This window comes from Octopus bimaculoides, chromosome 3 (genome assembly GCF_001194135.2).
Source record: "Octopus bimaculoides isolate UCB-OBI-ISO-001 chromosome 3, ASM119413v2, whole genome shotgun sequence".
Classification (NCBI taxonomy): domain Eukaryota; kingdom Metazoa; phylum Mollusca; class Cephalopoda; order Octopoda; family Octopodidae; genus Octopus; species Octopus bimaculoides.
The window spans coordinates 118452673-118468424 of NC_068983.1; the positions used below are offsets into that span (position 1 = coordinate 118452673).

The 15752-nt window shown below is 35.1% G+C and overlaps 1 protein-coding gene across 5 annotated transcripts in view; it reads left to right on the top strand.

The window, feature by feature from the left end:
* Window positions 1-14858, top strand: part of LOC106868417 (tubulin monoglycylase TTLL3) — a 110671-nt gene extending 95813 nt beyond the window's left edge. For 4 of the 5 annotated variants that reach the window (XM_052966486.1, XM_052966487.1, XM_052966485.1 and 1 more), the window contains exons 15-20: window positions 2227-2340; window positions 4815-4920; window positions 5768-5915; window positions 8885-9477; window positions 14548-14588; window positions 14721-14858. In XM_052966486.1, the coding sequence (XP_052822446.1) occupies window positions 2227-2340; window positions 4815-4920; window positions 5768-5915; window positions 8885-9477; window positions 14548-14588; window positions 14721-14754 (1036 nt within the window). In that variant the 3' untranslated portion in view covers window positions 14755-14858. Of the gene's footprint in view, window positions 1-2226; window positions 2341-4814; window positions 4921-5767; window positions 5916-8884; window positions 9578-14547; window positions 14589-14720 lie in introns of those variants that run through there. The other variant, XM_014913662.2, reaches the window with a different exon arrangement.
* The last annotated feature ends 894 nt before the right edge of the window (window positions 14859-15752 follow it).

The following is a 15752-nucleotide window of genomic DNA, read 5'->3' on the forward strand; positions in this document are numbered from 1 at the left end:
CCAAACCATTGGCTAGATTGAAACGTACGTAAATGACTATTACATAACATTCACAATGACTCACTACATAACCTCAACCTCCACAATGACTCATTAAATAACCTCCACACAATAAATCAATGGCTAACTAGCCCAACAGAATTGCTCCTTCTTGTATTTGTTGCTCCATTCTCCACATAAATATAATTATAAACTATGGTTTAAACAATAAATTACCTGCCTCTGGATGCCCTCTACCCAAGACGGTACCCGTACAGGTGATCCTCAGGAGTGCCTCCAGATTTAAACATCCCCTGGTTGCTTGGATGCTTCAGACTACCCCTGAAGGATTGAGGCATGGCTGTGTGGTAAGAAGCTTACTTCTCAACTACATGGTTCTGGGTTCAGTCCCACTGCAGAGCAACTTGGGCAAGTGTCTTCTACTATAACCTTAGGCCAACCAAAGTCTTGTGAGTGGATTTGGTAGACAGAAACTGATAGAAGCCCATCACATATATATATATATATATATATATATATACAGGGTGTAGTGAATAAATTGTCGTTTAAATTACACAAAAATGAAAACAACACTGACATCTCATTTTAACATTTATTTACCAAAATTACATAAAAATATCTTGAAATACTAAAGAGTAAATCTATTCAATAAAATTGCCATTGGCTTCAACCACAGCTTCCAGACAACTTTGGAATCTTCTGCAATTCTTCTAGACAGTCTCCTTGTTTAAGTTGATGAATGCTGCCATAATCCTTGCCTTCAGTTCATCTTTGGTGTTACAAGGAATTTTGTTGGTCTCTTGCTCAACTGCGCCCCACACATAATAAGCAGAGTGCAATCTGGGGAGTTAGGTGGCTAGATGTTAGGGGTGATGTGGTTGCAAAAATTGCCTGACAGCCATGCCTGGGTTCTCTTGCTTGTGTGGCATGATGCAGAGTCCTATTGCCAGATGGGTCTTCCAGCAGCCACCTGTTGACCTAAGGCAGCACTACCTCCTCAAGGCACTTGGTGTAGGCCTCTGTGTTGAGAATGAAGTTGTGTGAGAAGATGAATGGAGGCATAGTGTCGCCATCACTAGTGATCACTCCAAACACCATGATGTTGACTGAATGTTTCATTTTTATCACTCTCGGTACATGTTTTGGGGACACAATTAGTCAATGGTTGTTCTGTGTGTTCACCATCTGATCCTGGCAAAAATTTTTCTTGTCTGAGAAAAACCAAAGCATGTTCGGCTGGAGGGGATGCTTGAGTTTGTTCAAAAGTTTCGTAGTACTGCCTTTCCTCTTGTCCTTGATGGCTGGGGATAAAAATTGGCCCTTTCTCAACTTGTATGAGGAATACCAAATGTTTTCATGCATTACCTGCCTGATAAGAAACTCAGACATTCCCATGCCCCTGGTGATGAACCTGATTGACTTGGAGGGATCATTGTCAATCATAGCCTGGAGCTCACCAACAAATTCAAGAGTTGTTTTTTTTATCAGAATGATCAGAGAGAGGTTTTCGAGCTGAAATAAGCTGAAATAATTTTTTTATAGCTCATGGTTAGCAACTTGATGCTAATAAAGATCCAAATTGAGAGAGTGGAGCAGGTAAAATTTAGGTTACATATTTTTCCTAGATAGCAAATCCTCTGATGTAATAATTACTCTATGAGGGGTACTCATAGCTAGCTACTCATCAGGCTGGAGATACCCTAATTATATGAAGGCTACATTATCGTTAAGGAATCTCAAGCTAACTTGCTGAAGATATAATTTGAAATGACTGAACAGAAACAGGTGCGTTGCTGTAGAGGAGATACATGGTTAACCAGTCAGAGGGAGAGAGCAAAAGAAAGAGAGAGAATGGAAGAGAATGAAAGTGCAAGAGAGAGCAGGAAAGAGATGGTTGTAAAGTGACAGGGCATATTCACAAGGAACAGGGATCAGAATATAAATGGGACAGTAGAGTAGAGCAAGGGAGAGATGGATGGTGGAAAAGTGTCAGGGCTCACCCTCAAGGTACAGGGTAATAAATGGTAGGGTATTGCCAAAGGTGCATGAGTAGGGAGTAGAGACTTTACATGAATGCAAAGAGTGTGGGGGTGAGGAATGCAGATATATATGTAAAGGACTTTCTCAAAGTTAGTTTGAATGATAATCATTTTCAGGTTTCCAGTGATTACTTTAAAAAATTACTTCTGTTGTTTTAACATGTTATTTTTGATGACATGTGTTTAGGTCAATTCATCTGTGTAACAATGTAATACAAAGAAATTATAAAAATGGTCCTCGAGCTAAAGAACTACCTGAAAATAACATGTGGACTCATCATCAATTTAAAAATTATCTCAGGTAATTATTTCCATATAAAAAGTTTTTTTTTAAATATCTTTGATTGGTTTAATAATGTTTGTATTTTATGTCATATTTGAAATATGTTTCATTTTACTTGATGTAAATAATTTTCTTTCTTGATTAATTAAGCATTTAAACCAGCCTTATCTGGCCTAAATATTCTATCTGATTTATGTTGAAACTGGGCATATCTTGTCTCTCACACCTACCCTATGATGTAATTTTAAAACTAAAGAATCATAGAAATCTTGAAGCTATGGGATAATGTATGATTAATTCAATACAATGTGAATAAATAGGCATTACATTTGACTGACTGAGTAATCTGAATCATCATCGTTTAACGTCCGTTTTCCATGCTGGCATGGGTTGGACGGTTTGACTGAGGTCTGGAAAGCTAGTGGCTGCACCAGGCTCCAATCTGCTCTGGCAATGTTTCTACGTCTGAATGCCTTTCCTAACACCAACCACTTCAAGAGTGGTGTAGTGGGTGCTTTTTACGTGCCACTGGCATGGAAACCAGTCAGGTGGCCCTGGCATTGATCATGTTATCTATATATTTGCAAAATACAATATTAAAAGCTCTGAATGAATACTTGAATGGTGCTTTGAATAGTAAATGCCTTTGGAGATTTTGTTGTGTCTTAAAAGAGTCGTTAGGCCAATATTAATAATACATGCACTGGTTCAATTCCACTCCTTTGTTATTAGCTAGTTAGAATTGAACCAGTGCATGTGTTATTAATATTGGTATAATGACTCTTCCTAGACACACCAAAATTGTTTTCAATTCATGAATTCACATAATCTTGCAAACTAGATACAAAAACGTTTTACAAAATTGTTTGTTGTATTCATATTGACTGTGGAGAAAAACTATACCATCAATATCACATTTGTTTCACTGAACATAGCTTTAAATGTTTGCTTCAGTATCATAACTACTACTTCCAATGCTCATCTGTGGAGAGTTGTGTAATGTACAATACCTATAGGTATGTGAAGGTGCAGGGCTCAGTGGTTAGAGCATTGGCCTCACAATTATGAGGTAGTGAGTTTGATTCCTGGACCAGGCTGTGTATTGTGCTCTTGAGCAAGACACTTTATTTCACATTGCTCCAGTTCACTCAGCTGTAGAAATGAGTTGCAACATAACTGGTGCCAAGCTGTATTGACCTTTGCCTTTCCCTTGAATAACATCGGTAGCATGGAGAATGGAGCTAGTATGCATGGGCAACTGTTGGTCTTCCACAAACAATCTTGTCCAGACTTGTGCCTCAGAGGGGAACTTTCTACATGCAATCCCATGGTCATTCATGACTGAAGGGGGTCTTTTGTAGGTATGGTGAACTGGTTTTGGCAAATAGGAACACTCAATGCTATTTTAAGGATGACCTGAATAGAGCCTGTGTCGTCGATATTAATCAAATCAGTAGGAAGCTACTGAGGAAACTCTCTGGAGATTGGTAATCTGGGAGAAGCAAAAAAGGTTTCTTTTCTGTTAGACTGAAAATTTACACACTATTTATTAACCTGGTTCACTGCTTTACTAGAAATAAATATTTTAAATGTCAATATGTCAATACTATTTAAAGATGAAAATGATGACTTCAAATGTGACACCTTAATTCACATTTCTGAATGCATATATTTTCTTATGTTTACATAAATGAATAAAAGAATATGTTTATGTATTTGTTTTGCAAGATTCTCGATGTGAAAATGTGTGTTGAAACATCTTTTGCCAATGAGAGACGAATGAGTGATGGACAACTTTGATAGACAAATAAAGTAAAATAATAATATTAACAAAACTGAAGTGAAGATCAAATAAATAGTGCGTGTATTTAATTGTCTAAAGATTACCATCCCCAAGTATAACAATAAAAGAATAAGTATAAAATAAAATGCACAATTAAATTAAAAATGGAAATAAAGCATACCAAGGTAGAGGCTGTTATTTTTCTCTTTGAATGTTTTAATAATTAACACAGTATTTTTCAATGGCATTAAAAATATAAATCCTTGTATGTTGTTGGGGATCCATATGATATGTGGGACTGTTACAGTGGATTTTAATAAAGGTAGGTGATTTGATAAGTGCAAGAAAACAAGTGTTAGAATACAATTCTACAAACTTCAATATAAGATTTTGATATTGGGAAATAAAAATGGCAGTTAAAAGTATAATTGGTAGAGTGCCTTGCAATTTGAGCAATTCTCTTTATCTTTTCTGTTCAAATCCCATCAGAGTTAATCTTGTCTTTCATCTTTATTGTCAACTACGTATAATTTAAAATCAATTTTAAAATAGAATTCTTAAAATCCTAATATAAAAAAAATAATACAAATGGGAAATTGTCTAGAGAGAAAAATAACCTTTTAGACAGTTAAAAAGTTCATTAATTATAAACTAGGTTGCTACACTGAGGAAGTTGCCTTCCAGATTTATTCATCCTAATCTGTTTTAGAATGCAGTCCAGCACTGACTTGTGGGAAGAGTCAATTTATCCAAAAATAAAGAAAGCAATAATCTGCTCAGTAATTGTATCTCAGGAACTTGTTGAAACCAGAAAGGTATGCCAAACTTTTACTTTTGTACTTCTAATTCAGTTATTTGTATGTATTTGTGAATGTGTTTAGTTTATATAGCCTTATTTCCATGCTGGCATGGGCTGGACGGTTTAACTGAGGTCTGGAAAGCCAGTGGCTGCACCAGGCTCCAATCTAATCTGGCAAGGTTTCTCCAGCTGAATGCCTTTCCTAATGCCAACCACTCCAAGAGTGTAGTGGGTGCTTTTTACGTGCCACTATATTAGGAAATGTAAGTTTAATTATCAGAATATTATTACAGTTCTCTCTTTAGATCATTGAGCTAATCTTTGGTGCTTCTAAAATTTTTTTTTTTTTTTTTTTTTTGTGTGTGATAAAAATTATGCAAGTTGAAATTGAATGACTTTTTAGTTGGTTGAATGTCTGACTGTTTCACTGATTTCTTCTTTTGAAAATTCCTCAGCTGAGCCAAAACATTTTTTTTTTTCAGCTAGCATTAAACTAAAACTCAATTTCTGTAGACATCAAAACAATATTTCAGACGGTTTTCTCATATTATATATTGGTTTCAAATTTTTGCACAAGGTAGAGGTGAGGGTATGTCAATTACATTGATCCCACTGTTCAGCTGGTATTTATTTTATTGACCCCGAAAGGATGGAAGGCAAAGTCGGCCTTAGTAGAATTTGAACTCAGAACATAAAAGACAGGCAAAATACCACTAAGCATTTTGCCCAGCGCAGTGATAATTCTACCAGCTTGCTGCCTTTTTCTAATATTGAATATTGATGAATACTAAATGAATTTATTTGAAACAATTCCTGATACCAATGAAAATTTTAAATTATTATTATCATTATCCCTTTTGTAGGGCTCTTTTGAACTTTATGGTGCTGATTTCATGTTGAGTGATGATTACATTCCATGGTTAATAGAAATTAATTCGAATCCTAGTATGCAACATAGTACAAAAGTAACGTCAGTGTTATGTTGTAAAGTATTAGAAGATACTCTTAAAGGTAAGAATTTGTCTATTGTCTGTAGATTACTCAATTTACAATAATTGTATTAATATAATGTAGGAATGAACGTAATATCAAGTAGTTGAACATATTAAAAAGAAAATAATAAATTAAGGATATGCTTAGATGGCTATTAAAAGAGATATCAATTATCTTATTCTGCATCTTGTTGGGATGTACATTGAAATCTTCTTTGTCACATTCAGTCTCAATTAGAAATTCTTGATTTTTAAATTAGCAAGAACTGTGCTTGATGCTAGGCTGTGTTTGCCCAAGCTATTTAGTTTGTACCCATACAACCTGTCTACCCCTTCAAAAAACATACACTTACCACCAGATAATAACATCACAATCACATTCTCATGCCATTTCATAGAAAAACAAATGCATTTTTACTCCAGCCTGACATCATCCACCCGGGAATCTAGGCTCTAAAGAGAGAGACCCAAATTAGCTCTTTCCAAACCCATCAGATCTTTGTTTTTTACAAATAACATAAAAATATATACTCAGTAAATCAACCATTATGCTCAACATTGTCAATGTACTGCATACATGGAAGATAAAAATACAAGCAATTATTCACCACACCTCTTCAACATGACACCATATAGACAGTTAAGAAACAAAATAATATTCAAACATACTTAGAACCCTCATGAGTTCTACATTTGGTTGAACTGTAAAAAAAGAACACAAGTTCATAAATAATATCTAAGATTCACCATGGATTATATTTATCCCTGTAACCTGCCTCAATCTCTCCATAACAAACTATAATGACCACAAAAAGCATTCTTCGCATCATTACAAGTTATCCACAGATGAAACAATAATACTAGGAATGAAAGACCTTCTAGATATAGTTTGTTATTCTGACTTGCTCTTTTCTTGCCAGTGTATGTAAAAACACTTTGTCAAAACAGCCATACACATTTATAACACCCTTAAACTCTAACAATACTATTACTTCCAATCAGTCTAAACCAGTGATTCTCAAGCTGAGAAATACCAGGCCTCTACAAAAAATATTAGTGAAATATTTGACAGTATCCCTTCTGTTAGTCCAAAACAATACATCAATAATTTAGTACCTTTCATGTTTTTGAAGGAAAAAAAAAACAACTAATTCATTATGGCCTTGTTTGTAACTATCGTTTTCAATATTTCCTAGGTGAAGTAAATAATAATTAGTGAATATATCTTGTGTACCATTTTGAATTTCATTCCTCCTGATGATTCCAGAGAAGTCAAATCTATTGACTCTGTGAATAGTTAACTTTCCTAAACTGCCACAGAAATTTATAGACACATTAAAAAACAAAAAAAAAACTCTTGCACTTTAGCATGTGAATTACTTTATCAAGTTTTCTTTTTGTGATTTAGGTTTTTAACTAATTAATTAGGTGCATGTGTTGTTTTATCAAAAATCATGCTATATCTGAAAGTGCACCCAAACCGTGACATCATTCTCGTCTGTTTTCTTCCTCTTTATCAATAGCTATCGAGTATCTAATATTTCCAAGCCTTATATTCTATCTGTTGCTAATATTAACTGACAAAAGTCTGTTATTAATGGAAAAGGTTCGCTGCTGTTGATATTTTAAATCTAACATATCGTAATAATTAAAAGTAGAATGTGAAAGTTTTTTATATTTCAAGGTGAAAAAGCTGCATTACTTCCCTTCGATATAAAGAATTCCATCCTCTGCACATGCTAGTACTCGCTCTCCAATGATCACTCTTAGAGGCTCCATATTCTTAGTATTTTCTAAAATTTCCTGGCATTGAAACTGCACTTAAACTCTGAGATTTGTTGACATAATGCAAAGCTTAAATGCACCCATAATAGAAGAGTTGAAATGGCTGTCTGCTATCAAATACTGGTAACTGAGACCATTTTAAAGAGAAATTCATTTGGCTGATTAATGACTTGCAGATTATGACTATTGCCCTGTGTTTGTTCTCATCCTACAATAGGTTTTATTTTACAAATCTTCATTACTCTTTGTCAAAACTATTTGTTGTAACTTTGATATTGCTTCTTCTGAAACTTGCCCCTTTTCCCTGAAATCCTGCCCCAATTGATACATTATGTCCTTAATTCTGAGAACCACTTCATTGTTAAACTTCATTACTCCATTGTATCCTGCAACACTGCAACCTCTTTCAAATTTATCAACCTGATATTTATTTTCTTTACATTCTGAACTGAAAGATGTCTTGGAATATGAAATCTATCTTGTTCTCTTTATTTAGTAAAAAAATAAAAACTTGAAGATAAGAGAAAAAAAATGTTCTTTAAAAGTAAAGTTGAACTATCATATACAAAACCGAAGATCATTAAGGAATTTCACTCATTGTTAGCTTGATCAAGCAAAGTGATGGGGAAAGACATTTCAGCTATGACCATTCCATCTTTTATTCAATTACTGTGTTTCTAGGATTTCATTAGCTAATGCACCAACCTTCTATATTTGAGTGAGGTTTATCTATTTCTAGCAAGTTAACCAACTATGTAGAGCCCCTTTATATTGTTGTAAAGCCAAATCAAAACTAACTTACATGGGGTTGAATTATCTTTTATAATCATTAGTACTATATTTTTTTGTTTTTCACAGACATAGGTTAGGTGGCTTTTTACAACAGTATGTTTCCTTTTACTGTGACCTTCTGTTGTCTTAACTCTGAATACAGGAAACAAAATCTTTCCAGGCACAATTGCTGTAAGATTAAGAGGTGGAGCACTTAAAGCTTTAAAATATAACATTGTACAGATTTAATTTATGTAAGTGATACTAAAGTAATCATCAGAATGAATAATTGGTAGAATTTCACTTTTCACAATCATTAAAATTAAAAGAGCTGACTTCATTTTTATAATTAAAAGATCTATAAAACACTTGTTATTTGGAGACAATCTTGATTAATTATATATATATATATATATCTTTTAATCATTTCAGTTGTTCTTGATCGAAAATATAACAAGTGTTGTGATACAGGAAGTTTTGAGCTGGGTTACAAACAGAGTGTAATCAGTTGTCCTCTGTACCTTTGCTTAAACATGTCTATTGAAGGCCAAAGAATGAAGACTCCAACTTCAGTTGGGAAACAAATTTTGAAAAGTCCAGTAAGAAGTCCATTAAGGAGTTCATCCGTAAATAGCAAACATAAAAAAGGAAATGAGTCAATGCCAAAAGATACGGATCGAATCTCAGGCTCATTAAAATATAGAAAAAACTCAAAAACTGTCAATTCAAATTGCCATTTTTTGAATGATATGAATACTGTAATTAATATTAATAGAAGCAAAATATGTAAACCCAAAGCTTGTTTTGGAAAATTTCGAACTATTAGACCAAAGGAAGAGAATGGAGATCAGTCACTACTTGTAAGTACGAGTATTGGAGAGAGACAGTTTAAAACACGAAATAGTAAAAATATACTTCTTACTCAAAGAAGCAGAAGGAGTCCAGAAATCAAATCTTTTAAACAACAGAATCATAAACTGTCTCTTACTGAATATAGGAGTTCCAAAGAAGCTTTCAAGGCTCATGTACGTAAAACTTTAGTTCCTAACATTGCTCACATAATATTTCCAATGATCTCTAGAATTTCTGCATTGAAGTAAAATACAGAGTATAGTTCACAAAAAACTGGTGATTTGACTTATTTCTGGAGCTAATTTCATTAAACCAAGGAAATTATTTCTGGTTGAAGTAATTTCTTATTAAAAAGTTGCTTCAACAATTGATAAATTTCTGAACTAAGAAATAATGTACTTGAAACATTGGAAAATAATGAAAAAATTGAACTATTTTAAGTAATGTAAAAAAAAAAGACCATCTTTTGACAATTGATCAGTTAATCAAAACTTTCTACAACAAATTCGGTTTTATGCTGTTAAAAGCATTCTTCAGACTAAACTTGAGCATTTTTGAGCAAATAAATACTTACCATACTCATTGTACTTCCATATTTTGATAATGCTTTTGCTTTTTTTGTTTTCGTTATGTGAAAGAATGAAATTTATGCTTTAAAAATTCTTGAAGGATTATATTTTCTGTCAGCAAGAAGTTTTATTTCATGATTTCTAATAAATGATTTTGCAATATAAGTAATTTTCTTGATTACATATTTTAAAAATTATTCATTTTAACATATTATTAGTTTTTTCCAATGCAAAAAAAAATCGTGGGGCATACAATTTTAATGTTGGTATGCAAGAGGAAATTCTAATATTTGATATTTTTGTAAGAATGAATAATTTATTTTAAGTTTTAATTAATTTTCATTAGCAAATTGGTATTTTACATTTGTATCAACAGCAAAAACATACTAATAAATCTTTCCTACTTTTTTAATTTCCACAAATGTTTATTTATATATTTTGTTTGTTCTTTATATCACAAATGAGGAATTCTGAATTCTGAAAGTTTAGAAGAAATACAATCACATTAGGTAGAAATTAGAATATAGGTTTTTTTTAATGTGTTAGTCTGTAAAGGAGAAGCTCTATCCATATCCTGGACCAAAGGAGTGGATTAACGGCATTTGAGTACAGGTATGGCTGTGTGGTTTAGAAGTTCACTTTGCAGTTATGTGTTTTGAGATTTAATCTCATTGCACTGTACCTTGAGCAAGTGTCTTCTGTGATAACCCTTGAATGAAATTTGGGAGGCAGAAACTGTGCATAAGTCCATCGGCAGGACTATACTTGTTCATAGGCAAAAGACTTAATCTCTTTCCTGGTTAAATGCAATCACTTGACCCTTGGTTGTCTTCAGTGGAATATGTTCTGTTGCATAGTTTGTATGTATTTGGGTCTGTTCTCTCATCTCAGGGTGACTGCCACCCCCACCCCACAACAATTTCAGTGGTTCTGAAAAGAGACATGGATGCTGCCTTTCTTCCCCTAACTAAGCAAAAGGGGAAAAAAGTTAGTGATTGCAATTGACAGTGAATTATAAAATATTAGTAGTTAGAGAGGTAACATGGGTAAATAAATAGTTTCAGTGAGTGGTGGATGAAGTTTGGAGGAATAAGAATGTTTTGTGTACTGACTGAGAGAAGAATTACAACTAATTGGTGTTAATTTAGGTACACAGCCAGCAATTTGGGGAAAGATGTTTGTCAGTAGCATCAACCCTTGTATTTGACTAGTACTTCCTTTTGTTGACCCCTAAAAGGATGAAAAGCAAGGTTGACCTCAGCAAGATTTGAACTGAGAATGTAAAGAGCTGGAATAAATATTATGAGCCACTTTTTTTCTGACACTCTAATCATTCTACCAACAAACAATTCAGTTAAATTGAGTAGGTGTGACATAAATATAAACAGTTCAAAGTAGCTGATTCCTTCGACTGGCACCCATGCCAACGTCGTCTCCTTCATTGGACATGAAACTCACCTTGCGAAGACTTATTGGGGCAAGCGAAAGCGAAATCGGGATGGCACCTGTGCCCAGCGTCGCCTTTTTGGCACTTGTGCCCGTGACATGTGTAAGGATTTTCGAGCAAGATCGTTGCCAGTGCCCCTGGACTGGCTCTTGTGCGGGTGGCATATAAAATACACCATTTTGAGCGTGGCCGTTGCCAGTACCGCCTGACTGGCCTTCGTGCCGGTGGTACGTAAAAGCACCCACTACACTCTCTGAGTGGTTGGCGTTAGGAAGGGCATCTAGCTGTAGAAACTCTGCCAAATCAGATTGGAGCTTGGTGCAGCCATCTGGTTTCACCAGTCTTCAGTCAAATCGTTCAACCCATGCTAGCATGGAAAACGGATGTTAAACGATGATGATGATGAATGTGTTGTACATTTAATTGCATAGTGACTGTGTTTTGGTACTATTAAGTAAATCAGTTATGTCTTCATTGCAAAATATCATGGGAGAATGAAGATGTTTGATGCATGTCACTAAAACTTGCGAATGATAAGTAAAGGAAGAAAGTTGAACAGGGACTAGTAACTTCATTTTATAAGGGCTCACTTTTGATGCTTTTTACATTTGCCTATCATCCACATGAAAATAATCCCATATATCATCTTACTTTCATTACTGGCAATGCTTAATTAAGTAAAAATGAAACAAATCATGACACAAAAGACTGTTTAAAAGTCATCAACTCACAATGACCCATATATATATACTCTTTTACTTGTTTCAGTAATTTGATTGTGGCCATGCTGGAGCACTGCCTTAAAGAGTTTTAGTCAAAGGAATCGACCCCGGAACTTAATCTATTGGTCTCTTTTGCTAAACCACTAAGTTATAGGGATGTAAACATACCAACATAGGTTGTCAAGTGGTGGTGTGGGTACAGAAAACACACACATGAATATATACATCTATATACAATGGGCTTCTTTAAGTTTCTGTCTACCAAATCCACTCATAAGGCTTTGGTCAGCCTGAGGCTATAGTAGAAGGTACTTGCCCAAGGTGCCACACAGTGGAACTGAATCTGGAACTATGAGGTTGGGATGCAAGCTTCTTACCACACAGCCACACCTATTAAATTTGATGTTTTCAGAAAAGGTCTGAGGCCCACATCTCAGTGGTTCACTTGTGGGCTACAGCCCACTTGTTATATTCCCAGAGTAGGAGGTGACAATGAATAAATCATTAAGAGAAGCAAGGAAGTGGATCAGGGAGGAGCATTTCTCATTGTTTACTTTCATGTTGATAGGATGGGGATAGAAGAGATTTTGCAATAAATGATTTGATAATAAGGGTTGTTAAATAACTGCCAACTTAAATATTTCAGTTTTAGGAGGAGTTCATTTGACGATGGCCATGCTGGGGCACTGCCTTTAAGAATGTTTTTTTAGTCCAATGGATTGACACCAGTGCTTATTTTTTCTTTTAAGCCTGATACTTATTTTATCAGTTTCTTTTGCTGAACTGCTAAATTATTGGGTCGTAAATACACCAATGCTGGTTGTCAAGTGGTGGTGGGGAGACAAACATTGATACAAAGACACACACACATATATGATGGTCTTCTTTCAGTTTTTGTCTACCAAATCCACTCACAAGGCTTTGGTCAGCCTAAGGCTATAGAAGAAAACACTTGTGCACGGTGCCACACAGTGGGGCTGAACCTGGAACCATGTGGTTAGAAAGCAAACTTCTTACCACACAGCCACGCCATGTATACAATAAGATAAAAAGCATAAAAACAACAATTATACTTTGGTCAAGAGACCATTGGCGTTGCAATGGAGCTGGTTTTATTAAATGTGGTCTAGTTCTTGTTATTGCAAAATCTGCTCTGGCCAGGCAGATCGAAAGCATTCCAGCCATGACAATCCCATCTTTTCAAGAATAGTTTATCTCAGACAACATTATCCAATATGTCCATCTTTTTTTAAATCTGATATGAAGATGTGATTTAAGAAAGATTTGGCAACTATCTATGTCCTATAGAAGGTTCTCCTATGGCTTGTATTCTAGCTGTTGAGGAAAGAAAAAGATTGATAGTGTTACAAGAGGTGATTGATTATGATCATCTCCAGAGTTTTATTCTATTAGAGGAAGGAAGAATCTTTGTTTGAATTTTCTCAGCATATATATTGGGTCATCCCATAAATAATGCGTTTGTTTTACACTTTTTTTTATTTTTCAAAATTAAGATAAAGTTCTTATGGTTGTTTTCCTTCTAGCACTGATTTAAGCTGCTTGCTGTAGATCTCCTTTGTTATTGTTTGGTTTGGATTTAAATGTTCAAAGTGGACTAAACCTTTCATATCCCACCAAACAGACAACAACACCTTACATGGATGAAGACATTCTTTAGCCTGGGGTGCTGGTGTTTCTCCTTTCCCTACCCACTGTCTTCGGCACTTGACACTTTTATAGAGAACTCATTTCTTGCCACCAGTCCTATTCGGTTAAAAATGGTTCATTCATGAGATGTGACAGCAAAGAAGAGCACAGTTTGTGAGGAACCCATTGACTCAATTTGCTGACTTTTCTGATGGCACACAGGTGTTGATGAATGGTTGAATGATCAAATCCAAGCTTCTCTGCAAGTTCCTCAACAGTAACAATGGGATTTTGTTCCACCAAGGTTTGCAGGACGTCCTCATTGAGCTCTTCAGATCTTCCAGGATGTGGCTCATCTTCTAGGCTGTAGTTTCTGGGAGCACTGTTGACACTAGCCCTCGCTTATTGTCCGATTCCCATATATTGCATTAATATTCCTCACACTTTCCGTAGCATTGTTGCCTTTATTGAACTCACAAAGCAAAAAATGCCGAATATGCTCCTTTGTCACTTCCATTATAGCTTTGAAAAAATAACACTTAAAATCAAACTGCACTCTTCAAAATTTTCACTAAGAATAAGGACAAAGTAAAATTACTACCTGCTTTTATAGCAAGTTGATGCAGGTAGTTTATCCCATCCCCCTCTGACTATTAGTTTACGCAGTTGAAAACACCAACATTATTTATGGGATGACCCAATATATGTGTCTGTGTACATATATATATATATATATATACACCTTGTTCAGTGTGTCAACACAAATCCAATCTGTAGCTCAGGAATTTTAATTATTGCAATTTTATGAAATTTACAAGTTACATATATTAAGTATAGTTATTACTGTATCTGTTGTAGAAGCAAGCAGAAAATTTACCAAAGGTACTTGAAAATAAAAGGTAGGAAGTAACCTTGTCATTTTTTTTTTTTTATATATTAATGCTAATTAATATCCTAAACATTTTAAATGTTCTCACAACTTTCAATCAGACAAATAATAATAATAATAATCATAATGATTTTTAACATAGGCACAACTCCAGAAAATTGGGAGGAGGGTTATAGCCAATTATATCAACCCCACTAATTGACTGATACTTTAAGAACCTGGAATGATGAAAGACAAAGTTGACTTTATAGGATTTGAACTCAGAAGGTAAGGAGTCAGAACACATTCTTTTCTACTCAAGGCACAGGGCCCGAAATTTTTGGGGAGGGAGCCAGTCGATTAGATTGACTCCAGTACATAACTGGAACTTCATTTATTGGCCCCGAAAGGACGAAAGGCAAAGTTGATCTCGGCAGAATTTGAACTCAGAATGTAAAGTCAGACGAAATACTGCTAAGCATTTCGCCCAGCATGCTACTGTTTCTGCCAGCTTGCCACCTTAGCCAGGACACATATTGACCCTTTAATGCTTTTACCAGTATTAATAACTGTTTCTTTCATAGGCCACAGATTTAGAGGGAAGAGGGGCTAGTTAAATAAACTCTCAGTATTTTAGGTGTTTTTCTGACCTGCTAATGGTTCTAATTTAGGTAGGGGGTTCAGAAATTTATAGGGGTGGGGTTACTTGATTAAATCAAGCCCAGTACTTGACAGATATCTTTTACTTGTTTCAGGCATTACACTGTGGCCATGCTGGTGCATTGCCTTGAAGAATTTTTAGTCAAATGAATTCACCCCAGTACTTATCTTTTAAGCCTGTACTTATTCTATTGGTTCTCTTTGCTGAACTGCTAAGTTATGGGGATGTAAACACCAACACTGGTTGTCAAGCAGTACTGGGGGACAGACACACAAACACATGTGTATATATATATATGTATATATATATATATATATATATATATATAAAAGTGAAAGTGAAATCATGATGGCACCTGTACCAGTGGAGCACTAAGAGCACCGTCCGAGCGTGGTCGTTGCCAGTGCCGATGGACTGGCTCCTGTGCAGGTGACACGTAAAATACACCATTTCGAGCGTGGCTGTTGCCAGTACCCGCCTGACTGGCCCTCGTGCCGGTGGCACGTAAAAGCACCCACTACATTCTCGGAGTGA